This window comes from Lepisma saccharinum, chromosome 8, assembly GCF_977018435.1.
Source record: "Lepisma saccharinum chromosome 8, izLepSacc3.1, whole genome shotgun sequence".
NCBI lineage: Eukaryota > Metazoa > Arthropoda > Insecta > Zygentoma > Lepismatidae > Lepisma > Lepisma saccharinum.
This window is the reverse complement of record NC_139236.1, coordinates 13,399,450-13,414,049: the sequence shown is the minus strand read 5'-3', so window position 1 is coordinate 13,414,049 and position 14,600 is coordinate 13,399,450. Positions and strand designations below refer to the sequence as shown.

General features: G+C 37.3%; 1 protein-coding gene across 1 annotated transcript in view; it reads right to left on the bottom strand.

Annotated features, from left to right (window-relative positions):
• Positions 1-5,535: 5,535 nt before the first annotated feature.
• Positions 5,536-14,600, bottom strand: part of LOC145991668 (uncharacterized) — a 122,290-nt gene continuing 113,225 nt past the window's right edge. The window contains exons 18-20 of the mRNA XM_083127732.1: positions 13,469-13,574; positions 7,237-7,343; positions 5,536-5,651 (exon numbers count right to left, since the gene is read on the bottom strand). Coding sequence (XP_082983858.1) covers positions 5,536-5,651; positions 7,237-7,343; positions 13,469-13,574 — 329 coding nt within the window. The remainder of the gene's footprint in view (positions 5,652-7,236; positions 7,344-13,468; positions 13,575-14,600) is intronic.

Here is a 14,600-nt window from a genome sequence, read left to right as displayed (position 1 = left end):
CAACTCTTCCAGTGAAATTGACCAACTATTGTCTCCAGTTTTTTTTTTTTTTTTGGGCTTTGGTTTCAGAACACATTTCTATATGACGTAACATAGTATCATCAACTAATAAATGCCAAGCACTCGACACAGAGTTTTCTTGCACATTACATTTAGAATGTGGTGTGGGTCTTGCTGTTTCTATCAGTACGTTTCATGCTGCCAACCTCCCAGCATTATTTTCACTACTGCAAGTTACTGTCCAAAGTGTACTCCCGTCCTTACCAATAAACTGTGTTCCTGTCTCAGAAAGAGAGGGTGTCAGTGTATCCTCTCTGACTCCCTGCCACGAAGCCCTGTACAACTGGGACCTCTACTGGAGCAAGGAACGGCATGAGCTATGATGGTGTCAAATCTGTCCTGATGCCCTGAACCAGTTGAAGTCATTTGTATTCCTCCCATACCAGTCTCAGTTATGCTCCTGATTTCATCACTATCATTGCAAGGAATGTCAGAATCTCTGATATTTTCAGGGTCGCTGCTTGATGAATCACTTAGTTCTTTATCTGTTGGTTTTGCAAACTCATCTATGCTTATGTCTGTATCAGAGAAATAATCCCCAATATTCATCCTCCTGTAATTGTTACAGTTCATGAAGTATTTGTGGTGCAGACAAACGACACGAATGAGATCATTCTTGTGAACGTCTGAAGCTAACAAGAGACCATAGCTAACTATTTCCTTCCACAATGAAACATAAGCAGGAAAAAAACAACAAACAAAAGAGCTATTCATTGTTGTGCTCGAAATCAATGACGCGGTGGCATAAAGAGTGACATGTTGCTATGCAATATATACAGCGGTCAGAATGACCACTGTTGGACCTTTTAGGTATAGTGTTCCATATAACAGTTTTCTGAAATATTTGAAAAGTTAATTTCTTGTGTATGACAAGTACATCCTAATTAATTAAAAGTCAGTAATTGCCAGTTCAAAATTTGCAAAAGACTGGACATGGTGGGAAATTAAATTTAGCTTGCGGTCAAAATAACCACTCTGGCCCTTCTAGTGTTAACATAGGAGGTGTAGAAGAAGCTATGGTGTGATCAGAAGTTCATCGAAATAAATAGGTTGTAAAGAATTGCATATTGGAGGATGTACATGTGTTCTTTCTGGATGTTGTGTTTTGATACATCTCATAAAGTATACAACTAGAACATAAGGAACAGCTAAAAATATCCAAGAATGAAATTTAAATGGGAGGATTATGTCATCTAGAAAGGGTACTCGCTTCAGGCACAATCAATGCCATATGTTGAAACCAGCTTCTCAGAATGATGATATAATACTGTAGAGCTTTTGGTTGAATGATAACCATAATATGCATACAATACATCTGTATCAATGCCCAGTAGGATAAGCAGGATTTCATCAGGGTTGGGGGAAGGGTTCTTTCTAAAACTGTTTACAAAAAATTCACATTTATTATAGTTTAATTACTACTACTATTACTGCTAATGCTGCCTGCTGTTACTACTACAACAACAACAACTACTACTACTACTACTAAGTAGTAGAGATCTACATAATATATTTACGAAAGCAATAGAACGAAATTACTTTGTAGTTATTCAATTTTTAACAAATTCTAGGAGCATGTCGACTTTGTTACAAAATAATTTTCTAGTTAACGGTTGTTTGTAGATTATAGGCGAATCATTTTAAGTGTTAAGATAATCCATGAGAACAAGAAAATATATTAAAATACTTTGGAATAATTAAAGTATGGAACTTGCCCAAGGAGCCGGAGTAATCTAGGGTAGGTGGTAGAGCATCTGACTACCACATGGGAGTCCCAGGTTTGTTTCCCATGGTGGATAATCTAAGGTCCGAATTTTTTCGGGCATAAAGTGGCTTCTAAGCTTACCCAGTTTCGTATCAATGGGTATCTTGGGGCAACGCTGGGGTGCAAAGATGGTGTAAAGGCAGCCAGAGCATGAAGGTGATCACATCACCTCCAAAATGGCTGAGATTGAGAATGTGTGGGGCCCTGACCCTACATCCCCTAAATGTACTTTCATGCCACAGTGCTATGTACACCGGCAACTTTACCTTACTTTTACCTTACCTTTACCTATGGAACTCACCCAGGATGATGATAAGACACTATGTAGAATTGCACTCACTCTACACATGTTGCTCAATTCCAATGAGTATTTGTGTGTTCAAAAGTATGTTTGAAAAACAACACATTTATCACTTCTAGGTGATTCACAAAGCACTTCTTCAACATTACTTAGTGATGTGGATGTAGATTCAGCCTCATTTGAGACTTCACAAGGGGATGCAAAATCAGTTCTGGAAAATGTTCGTAAAAATGTCCCCACACTGCTGCCAAGCACTTTCTGTTGAAAATCATAGAACACCTGATATTTTATTTTCAAGAATTCGTATTTATTTTCAAGGTATTCATTCTTACAGACGAGTGCATTTGGAATGCTATGCTTTTCTCCATGCTGAATGAGAATAATAATTCAAATATTGATTATTATTGTTATTGTCACAGATCTTTGACTGTGATAAATTGGCCATTTAAAAAAAAATCCACAGTATTGATTTCTTGTTTAAGTACAAAGTAATACTATTTTTTTTGACCAAGCCATTAGCAGTCTACCCAAAACACCTCCAAGTATACCATTGGGCCTCATGACACATGTACCCACAAGGCTTTATATTCAACCTTCAATGGCAGTGGACACCTGTGTATGTTATAAGATAGCAGTTTCATTCGTCAGAAACACTCATTCTGCGTAACAAGATGTTGTGGTAGATGTAAAACTACTCCTTGTGATGTTCACATATTATCTGCCCTCAGAGTCACAGTGTGACTCATTTGGAAGAGAGTTAGTGCTGCACTCTAAGGTGTTGCATGATCTAGTATTGGAACTCTTTGGTTTGAGGAGGAAACTTGTATAAGATGAAGAACACCTAATCTCAATAAAGTACCAAATGTGAATTGCGAAGAACCATGAAGTGGTGTATTCTGAAAATTTGACCTGGTATACTACAACGATTTTTGTTTATTGTACATATTTATTACATATTAATTAGATATACAGTAGTGGCATTAATTCTGGACACTTTTTAGTAAAATATTATTTTTTTAAAATCTCGAATGTAAAAACTATATTCTGTATAGAAATGTTAAACAAGTTTAAGTGACATTGTTCAGTAACTTCAATAATTGCATCTGAGTGCAGCATTGTAGTCTATTATTGTTATTTTCAACCAACAGAACTCTGTGTGCATTTGTTGTATAGTAGGTCAACTGGGAGCATCATTGTTTTATATATTGTTCAGTAGCTTCAAGAATTTCATCTTACTGCAGCATTGTTCTCTGATTATTAGTATTTTCTGTATTGTACTGTGGGTTAAGTGTGAGCTTCATTGTTTGCAGCAGTTGGAAGTTGACCTACTATATAACAATCGCACACAAGCGTTCTGTTGGTTGAAAATAACAATTATAATCAGACTACAATGCTGCACTCAGATGCAATTATCGAAGTTACTGAACGATGTCATTTAAACTTGTTTAATATTCCTATACAGAATCTAGTTTCTACATTCGAGATTTTTTAAAAAATAACATTTTACTAAAAGTGTCCAGAATTAATGCCACTACTGTAGTATAAATTAAACACCAATGCAGTCATGTAGAAGACAACTTCAAATTTTGAGGCAATTTCTACATATATGAAAAATGTTGGTTTGCTGGCAGTAAACTAGATACCATGGGAGAATACACTACTGCAACCATGTGTGTGGTATCCATTAGTATTGAGGCTTCTTTGTGAGGGTTGCGAAGTATCAACTTGTAAGCTTTGTCAGTTAGTTGTCTATTACTTCTTTTAGTGTCTTGAGTAATAATAATAATAATTACACACTGCCCATAACTACTTGTTGAAATTACTTAAAAAATATGGTTCATGTTTTAAATTCACAAGGACTAGACTTCCTAACAGAGTACAACGAAGATGACTTGGAGAATATTTTCTTGCAAACTTTGTGGGATGGATAATTTTCACTAAAAAGAAACTCCAATGAATGGATGCGCACAGGGATTTTCCTGAAAGGAGGGTGTGGGAGAAAGGAATTACTCTTCAGGAGGGCAGGAAGTATTGCTTCAAATTGAAATTCTGTAGTAAATTGCAATGATAAAGATATGCAGTTTTATAAGTATACATTAAACTAATACCGTGCGTCCATTTCGATCTTCAGCCGAGAGATCGGGAGAAGCGTGGCAGTCGGTGCTGACGGAGATGCCGACATTTGCGGCCTGTAATGCCCGCTTATTTTCATGGACATATGCAGACATTTATATAAATATTGCAAAACGAGCACTAACCTGTGTTACTGTGTTATAAGAGTTGTTCAAACTGATATCCACCAAGTGTCAAGTGTGTAGACTTTCGGGGAGAATACGTTGAATAGCCTGAAACTTTCGTGCCTGTAGCTAAAGTCCTTCTGGGTCAGGCCGAGAACTTATCAGCCCCCCTCGTAACGTGAACCTTGTGGCTGGCATTCCAATCCTCTCACTGACACAATACACATACACACTGCAATAACACAAACAAGTAATGGCAAGTAACCAATAATAACACTCTTGCGCACAGTACGAAATTAACACGCTCTTGGTTTACATCTGCTCGCCACTATATTCACAGCTCTGTCGCGAAGGAACAAAAAACTCGAGCTCGGAGATTTCGGATTGCAAGGAAGCTCACAAACACCATTGACGTTTAACGGTTTCACCTACAGCGTAATCTTGATACAGTGTTGCACATTCGAAACCTCCAAACGATCCCCATCGGCACAAAACTCTTTCAAGGATATAAACTTAAGCAGGACGTTACTGGTCAAAACTATGATTAAAATGCTTTATTATCTGTGGCTCTTAACATCGTTTCTAAAGTGTATTTTTTTGTGTATATAAGGGCAGAACTTGGATGAATTACAGATGATAAATTATAATACAAATTAGTGCTCATTTTGCAATATTTATATAAATGTCTGCACATGTACATAAAAATAAGCGGGCATTACAGGCCGCAAATGTCGGCATCTCCGCCACCGCCGCCCGCCTCGCTTTTCCAGATCTCTCGGCTGAAGATCGAAATGGACGCACTGTATAAACCTATGGCAACATCAATGCATCAATTATGACTCATGGTGACTTCACACAAGTAATTTTTATAGCAGAATTGCAAAATTTTCTATTTTCACTCATCATCATTGCATTTTGTAACACTTCTGAAGGTCTTCTTATCTTACGATGAAATTACCTACTTGAATAATTATTAAATTGTATCCATGTTTTTCGGAACTTCTAAATAGTCTTCATATGTGTGCAATGTACTAGAAATTTTACCTTCTATTAGATGTTCCTATTCATATTAATTTAAATATAATAAAACTCACATCACATCACTATTCTTTATTGTTAATTGATTACATGTGATACATCATCCTAGTGACAGTAGGGGAGGACCTCATTGTTTACTCCCTGCACTTCCAATATAGAAACAGTGGTCTGATTGTGAGGAAGTATATTATTTCAAAGACACTCATCAAGCTGGCCCCAAGGAAAAATGCAAAGACTCCACCAATGGACACTGAAAAATAAAAATGTTCTTTATATGTAGTGAGAGAATTCTGGCTACAAGTTACAGTAATAGTGTACTTTCAGTGGCAATGATTGGGAATAATACTTGAGGTAGAACCTTCATTACTACCATTTTGTGTTATGGGTATGGACTGAAATGAAATCTCACCACATGCCTAAGCAATCATATAAAATTTACCAACTGTTATTACTGATATTTTACTGAGCTGATACTAAATGCCAAATATGTTATGAAGGTAGTAAATAATTCATTCACCTTCCTAGTTAATGTATCAGATTGATTCATAAATTTGTAGCATTTCTGTGTACCATGTTCATCCTTCCACATGGTCAGCAGTCAGCTACTCTGCCAAGCACAGTCCATCGGAACATATGGCCCTTCTCCAAGATTGGGCTAGTGCTGCAATCCCTAGCCAATGTCAGGCATCTGGCTTTTGATACAAAAACCTCAGTGATGTCTTGTTCCTCCAAGGAACTGAGCTGTCTGCCCCTCAAGAAGTGCACCACAAAATGAAACAGGCGGAAATCATCTTGCAAAGTGTGGACTATAGACTGGGTGCAGTAGAATTTCCAGGCCATTGAAGCCCTGAAATCGCTTGTACCATGAGGTATTGGCTCATTTTAGGAGACATTTTTGGTTCATCATTGCTGGCTAATGCCGAGAAGAACATCATACACTCTCTGTAGCTGATCAGCATGCAGGTTCTCATCAATGACCCAGCCATGTGACACAAGCTTGCAGTGGACAGAACCCTCGAAGTACCACCACACACCAGGGATGGTACCAGAAGTAGGGGAAGGTGGGCAACTGCCAACCTGATTGCCCATCTGATCAAAAATTAAGAAATAAATATTTATGAAAACAAGAATGCTGCAATAAAACATATATTCTTGGTCTTGACTCTATGCATATTTTCCTCATAACTATTGTTGATACTATGCACTAGAATGGTTCACAAATTATTACCAAAGAAGCTAAGCTTCTTCAGGAAAGGAAAGCTCATACTTGTCATTATAAAAAGTTTCACTGTCTAAAAGACAGATTTATGTTATTTTACTAATAAATATAACAAGAAACATAGCAAAGATATCACGATGCTTAATTCCTGTTAAAAAAATAATTTTGCGCTTCTGCCAAACTTGAAACATGAGACTTATAATTCAGTTAACACTTCCAGTATCTGTCTGCTGACACAGTACATGTTTTCTGAGGTGAGAGTTCAATTTCATACAGGATAAGATAAACAGTATCTAAAAACAACCAAATAAGTAAAAGTAAATGTGGTATTGTCTCAAAAGTCAATGTTAGTTTTTAGTCCACTTTATGCACACATAGGCTAATCAGGATTGGACCTACAGTTTAAAGTGATATCCGAACTATCTGTGTCTCCACTGGGGATCAAATCTAGAATCCTGTAGGCCCTAAAGTAAATGTCTCTACATGCTGTTTTTCTTTTGCCATCATATGTTTATGTACACTGATTAAGAAGATGAGTGGTCTATTCACATTCTTTATGGTGTAGAAGATGGATTAATCACACACATATGTTGCTGCTTAATGCTATGACATATACCTGTAATATCCACCAATCCCCTTATGACCCTCAGGCGACGTCTCGTCTTTGCAAGTACATATTTTGCTCTCCAACTGCAGTAATCACCTTTCTTTTGAACTCCATGACTGAAAATGAAACATATACAACACAATTTGTTCTTATAAACTTTGATTAAGAGAAAGGCACCAGTAATTGACACCTAGGAAGTAACAAATAAATGAATGCTCGCATTTGCTCGTAATTTTTGGCAAATTAGGTGCATCTATTTGTCATTGAGTTTAAGCAGTGTAATTAAAAAAATTGCAGAGCCGCGGTGGTTGACTGGCTGCCATGGGGGAGACATGGGTTAAATTTCTGAGGTGGGTGATGTAAGGTAGGAATTTTTCCAACCTTATCCTTTTATAAAGTGGCTCTGGTGCTCATCCAGCCTCAAATCAATGGGTACCTGGGGGCAACCCTGGGCGCAAAGGAAGCTGGAGTATGGTGATCGAGAATATGTGTGACCCTACCCCAACATACCCTAAATGTGCCTTCACGGCAGTGGCGGCTCGTGGTCTGGCTCTATGGGTGTGCACTTTAGTCTTGTGTCCAGGAGAAGTGTTGTACCACTCCTGTCAAATACTAGCACCCGTGTTTGAGCACATATTGATGCTTAATATATTGATAAGCCAAGTTTTGATCAACTTTCACTGAAAATGAGGCTATGATAGAGTTATATTTCATGATTTTTTTTAAAACGGATTTTTACAAATTACAAATATTTTGGAAATTATCCAGCCAATCACGAGAAGAGCGATGTTATTTTGCAATATGTAATTCAGCATTCGATAATATGACAAAATCACTCAATACATATAAATACCAATCTACAATATCAATACTATTGTCGATTTGCAAAATATTTCATAAAAACTTCCTCCCCACTTCGCTGATATTAATGAACAAGGAGAATAATAACATTGGTGTACATCAAAGAAGCCGATCCAACTACCTACCACATGGAGGAAATCAGTTGTAATCTATCTAGCTGTTGTATATTTCTAATGACAGACTGATCGAACCAAGCATATCAAGCAAAATCAAGAGATTAATAAATCTTAAAGAAAATTACAGTACTCACTCAGTTCACTTCAGTACTTCAGAATTTTTCCTTCCCTTCTGCCGTATCCATATATTGCTGCAGTTGCTATAGGCTTTGTAGCTAACTTCCCTCAAAAAATTCAACAACGTTAAATATTAAGTCTCTGCTTTCGCCATATACAGTTTCCCTATTCATCATGAAATCAAACAGTTTGCACTGAAACAGGCACGAGCTTTTGACAGCGCTAAACAATTTTGCAACTCAGTAACAGAAACACACAATGTAAAACAGCTGGATGATTGATGTACGGTCCCTCCACGTGAGTTGATAATTCAACTACTGCGCCACAGAAACTGTTTATTTTGGCCAAGATGCACTAAGCAAAGGCAATATCAGGCATGTTTAAAACACCCATCTCGCTTTCAGTTGCCCTCCTCACCTTCCCCTTTTCTGCCCCTATCATGCACGGGACACAATCGGACGGACAATATACCATCGAAATGTTCCTTTTCAAAAAAAAAAAAAACCTCAGTTTGCAATGATGTATGGGTTGGCTTGACTCTGTCACACAATCTCTAATGGAATGAGTTTGCAACACTACATTTGCTCGCACACCGATCGCTGCGTTCACAGCTTTCGTAAATGATGCAACCTCCCCTCACATGGCACTCAAGCCAAAAGACCCAATCAGTGTCCTCTACGTGACTGCTTCAACAGCGTCATAGGGAGAGAAACTAACATTGCGTTCAAGCCCCAAGCGCAACTCGGTCAACATGGGTTCATATCACTGATCGCATGGTTCTCCACAGATTTATTTGGGTGTGCACATGCGAATGTGCAAATAGGCAGAAGCTGCTACTGCTTCACGGTGCTATATGCACTGGGAACTTTACCTATAAAGACTAGTCATAATGTTGCTTGTGCTGAAGGCTGTGTGAGTTTGATTCAGTACTTTTTATTAATAATTTTGTTAAACAGATAAGTAAACCTCAAGGTTCGACTTCTGTATTTTTGATTGAACAACCTCTTTGGCAATCTATAATTCTGTAAGTTGATATAGAAATCTTATTTATTACCTTAATGAGAAAAGCAGAGTATGTCATTGTTAAGTACTGAATACAATATTCATTATATTCTTTAGTTGATACCTGCACCTATTAAAATTATAACTTCAACTTGTTAAAAATTATTGTTAAAGTTGAATGAACCTTGAACTCATTTGTAAACAAAACAGTCATATCTAGAACTCCAATATCAATGTTTGATTTGATTTTGAGTTTTAAGCCCACTTTATGCACAGAAGGTTAATTGGGACTAGACCTAGATTAAAGTGGGATTCGAACCACTATGTGCCTTCACTGGGTATCTAACTTGGGACCTCTTGATTACAAGGCAAATGCATTTACCACAAGGTAGTTCAGTCGTTAGGGTGTCTGACTACCATCCAAGAGACTCGGGTTCGATCCCCGGTGGGGTAGAACCGGGACTTTTTGAACCGGTTCAAGCAGCTCCGGTGCCCACCCAGCATCGTATATAGTGGGCACCTGGAGGAAACTCTTGGGGGTAAAGGCAACCAGGGGTGCGGTGCTGATCACATCACCCCCAGCTCGGCCGAGATCAAGAACGTGTGGGCCCTAACCCCACACCCCCTATACACCTGCATGGCATGCTGCAAAGCACAGGGGAGCACTTTAAGCCTTTAGGGGGTTCTCAGCCATTGACATAGTAGAGGGTTCGTATATGCATATGTGAGAAGCAAACTTAGCTACTCAGGAGTACAGTAATGAATACAATATACAGTCTACAGGTAGCAGAAAAGTCACATTCCCTGTGCTCATAGCACCGTGCCATGAAGGCACATTTAGGGAATGTGTGGGTAGGGTCCCCACATATTTTCGATGTCGGTCACCTTGGAGGTGGTGTGATTAGCACCACACTGCGGCCACCTTTACCCCCCTCCCCCGATACCATTTGATTTGAGTCTGGGTGTGCCCTAGAACTGCTTTATCTGGGGACAAAGCCGGAAAAATTCCGAACTTAGATTACCCACCCTGGGTTTCCCATGTGGCAGTCAGACTAGAATTAACCCTTCAAGCCGGGAGTAAAATACCCATCAGCCACTGCGAAAGGCGGTAATTTTAAATCACCGAAACAGCAATTTTCGCATTATGTCACAAAATTGAACATATCTTAAAAACCATTTTCTCAATTTCAATGAAATATTCAGGACTTTCTTGTAAACAAAACTTCACACTACACAAAAATGTATAAATAATGACATTTATACTATAATAACAAAAATAATACTCCCTCTGTCCCATAATTATTGTCCGGTACACTTTTGTTTGTTGTCCCATAATAAGTGTCCGATATTCAAACTGTGACATTGGTGTATACAGAAGAAGTAAATGAAACACAGGAATGTGTCATACAACGCTATTACTCAAGGATCAGTACAAATTGGCCGATCAAGTATCCAAAAGAACATAAATAAAAAGTTACCATTTTGGCATATCGGACAATAATTATGGGACAGAGGGAGTAATAAAAATAAAAACTTACATGTGCTTACAAAGTACGCCTTCTGTCTTGTGGTCTTGTTAGTTTAGAAGTCCAACGTTGTGTGTTGTGTCAAAAAACAACAGAAAGGCATCAAGAACATTATTGACTGCTTTTTGGGGACTGCACAATCCATAAAACGCAAGTTTATTTGCTTTGATAAAGTCGTCAACTTCTTTCTAGTTCCATATTACATTCGATGATGCAACAGGTGACGATGTAATGCCATCTAATTCACTTTCATTATCACTGACACTATCTACTTCCTGTTCTGCAGAGTTTACTTCACTTTCACTTGTAGATAGAAATGAATAAATTGAACCTTCACTGTCACTTTCCTCTAAAAAAGCAGAAATTTCGTCCCCTTCGATGCCCTTTAACCGCTCGTGAGACGCCATTTGTCAGCTGTTTTCTTTACGTAATAAAGTGATGCAATTGTACATAATTTCATGTAATGGGAAGGAAAACCAACAGATGGCAGCACATTGCAGTCTACTCTTGAGTTACATGTGTTTTCGTTTATGTGGGAAAACAAAGGATGGCAGAATAGGCATCATTTCGTCACTATTACATGGGACGTATACGTGTACGTCGAACTGCCTCTAGAAGCACTATGAGGGTCCGTACACGTGTACGTTGAACCGGCTTGAAGAGTTAAATCAGGCTAGAATTTCATGAGAAATGCATCTTGAACCTGTTTTTAATCAGGAAAAAGTTATGACTACATGATTGTAACAAACGTATCATTTTCCAGATGTGAGAAAACAGAGTTCTATCACATAACCCCCTTCCCATTTAAAATTTTTCAGTTGGCTGGGTGTGTGTGTGTGTGTGTAGGTAGAGGGGGGCCTCTGATAATATTTCGATTGGGAGCCCAAGACTTGTAGATCTGGCACTGTCTTGAGCATTTTACATTCAGGAATAAATGTACTATGCCATTTCCAAAGGGCATGTTCTCCGCCAGAAGTGAAGTAATCTACCACTTTCCCTTATATTTCAACTGCACTAATAAGGCTGTATATCAGCTAGCAAACAACTACCTTATGATTAATGGTAGAGAAAAGAACCAGGTACCATTGTAAAGTCCTCAAAATGCTGTAGAACACTATTTGTCAAAATGTTTCAATAGTACTTTATAATTATTAAGGAATATATGAAAAATCATTGAAACAGGTAATGCAAAATCTAATTTTCTCCAATTTTTTAAATATATTTCAGACAATGTGTTCAGAACAACTAATATACTTTATTTAATAATTTCCCCAATTGATTTTCTTTTATTTGGTGCAAAAACGCAGATTCTATCACTATCCTGTGAGAAGTTATACGCAGTTTAAAGATTGCACTACAATTCTGCGGGTGGCCATATTGATGATGTCATATCTCCGAAACCCGCAACAGGATTCTTTGGGACTTTTTGTGACAAATACACGTTAAGTAGTACTACATACTCCAGCAAGTTTCGTTTTGTTTTTTTGAATGTTCAGGCTTGCCTCCAAAAAGGCCTAATTTGACTGTACTACAAGTAGATAACTATGAGGTTCAATGTGAATGATCACTGAAATCAATCGAACAAAATGAACAGCACCCTTTGTGTGCATAGATATATCTTATTGCATCTAAAGTCCCGTAACATGAATAAGATATTATGTTATGTATTAACATTAATTCAACCCTGTGAGTTGGTAGAGAAACTTTAATAATTATCTTAATTGTTTGTATTAATGTTTAGCACATGGTTTATAAAAATTATACATATATCATATCTGCCTTATCCACTAAATCTGACCTGGTTTCATTCGAATCAATAGAATAGAGATGCATTACCTGCATTTGCATGGTTCCATGCAGTATGTGTGAAGCAGTGCTAGTGCAGACTGAGACTACTTAAGTGGCTGCATGGCACATTACCCTCAGTTGGTTTTTGAGTCAGCTCCCAGTAAGATATCTCTGGTCAAATGTTGAAGAGAACATGCACCCTATTTTTGAATTGTGGATTTGAGGAACAATGAGATGTGTGCTCCCCACTTACTATGCTGGTTCCCTAACTTGGGTTTTGATGTCGAGATACTTGACAACTGCTTATAAAGTTTACCATAATGTACCCCACTATTCATAAGCTGGGCTTAGTGTGATGGTAATCAATAGTGCAGGAGTTGCTATTTACAGCTTAATACCAACACAATACACCAGGTACCTGCAGTTATTGTGAATGTGACCCTAAATGATGCCTGTGTTTTCAAAAACCAAGGATTCCTTGTAAAAATTTACTTATTTTAATTTATTCCTTCAGTTAAAATGTTGTTATTGTCAGCTACTTTGCTTTCTAAGATGGGAGACGAAGGAATTCTTTTAATATTGATATCAATTTTGCAACTGCTAATGTGTAATTGCTTTATAAAGTGATAATGAAACTAAATTGAATTTGTGACCCATGACATTCAATACAAAGCACTTTCCATATATTTTTATTTTATTTTAGGAATATTGTGTCTCTTAAGTATATAAAGTTAACCAAGAACTCCTGTAATTTAGAACATATATAATGAAGAGTTCCAGGAAGAGCATGCAGTATACAAATTGATAATAAATGTATGTTTAGTTACTTACTAATAAATATTTGTGATTTTTACACTTTGTTGGAGACAGCTCAATGGACAGTTGCATTTTAGTCCTTTCCCTTCGATTAAGATGGAGTTAGTTGGATATACTTTGTCTGGAAAAAAGTGACCGTGCATTGATTATGTATGTAATCATGAAATATAAACAGCAAAGATGGCCAACTTATCAACTGAGATGTTCTATCAAGCATAGAGGGAGAAAGTTTCATTGAATTTGTGAAAAACAGTTAATAAACATGAAGAAACTGTAAACTGCATCAATTTACATTTGGAAGCTTAAATATTTTTCTTGCATTTTCAGACTTTTGGAAAAAGTGCAAATTTAAAATCTTGTAAAAAATGAAATTGTGACATTTTCTGTGTTCATTATATCTCAAGTTTCACCCTCATCTCTCTCTCCTTTTGAGCAGTGGCACAGGAACTATGGGGGGGGGGGGGGTACAGGGGTCACATTGTACCCCCTCTAATTTTTTAAGGGGGTACTGTACCCCCTAAATCAGTAAAACCTGTTGTACCCCCTGTACTCCCCTTAGTTAATTTGAAGACGCAAGGTGCTACTGTTAAAGCAACATATTTTCCATTCGCTCAATAAAAAAGGTTTATGTATATTGTTTATAACTTACAAGCATTATGTAATTTATCTTACTTAGCTACCACAGAAATTCAAACCATTGTAAACTTATTCTACTACATTGTGCTTGCTACTATGTAGTTAGTTCATTGACCTGTGTTCTTGGAAAGCTCTTTAAGGAGATGAAAATGTGTAAAATATCTGTGAAACGATGGAATCAGATCAGGTTTACTCTTAGAAAATCACACTCCAGATGAATGCTCCTTTGCATAAGGGGGTACACATTTCTAAAGAAGTGGTTGCGTCAATTCAAAGATAATATATAAATCTTCATCAGAAGAGTATGTGACTGACTATTTCTTTTGAATTTTTCAAATGGAATTTTCCGAAACGAAATACTTACACAAATGAGACAAGACACGATGGACCAACTAGGGGGGTACAAAGTACTCCTGTATCACCCATAATTTTCATAACTTTGTAAGAAGGGAAACTATACTTAAACTTATATATTAAGAGATTTTCAAACATAGAGATGATACTGAGAAAA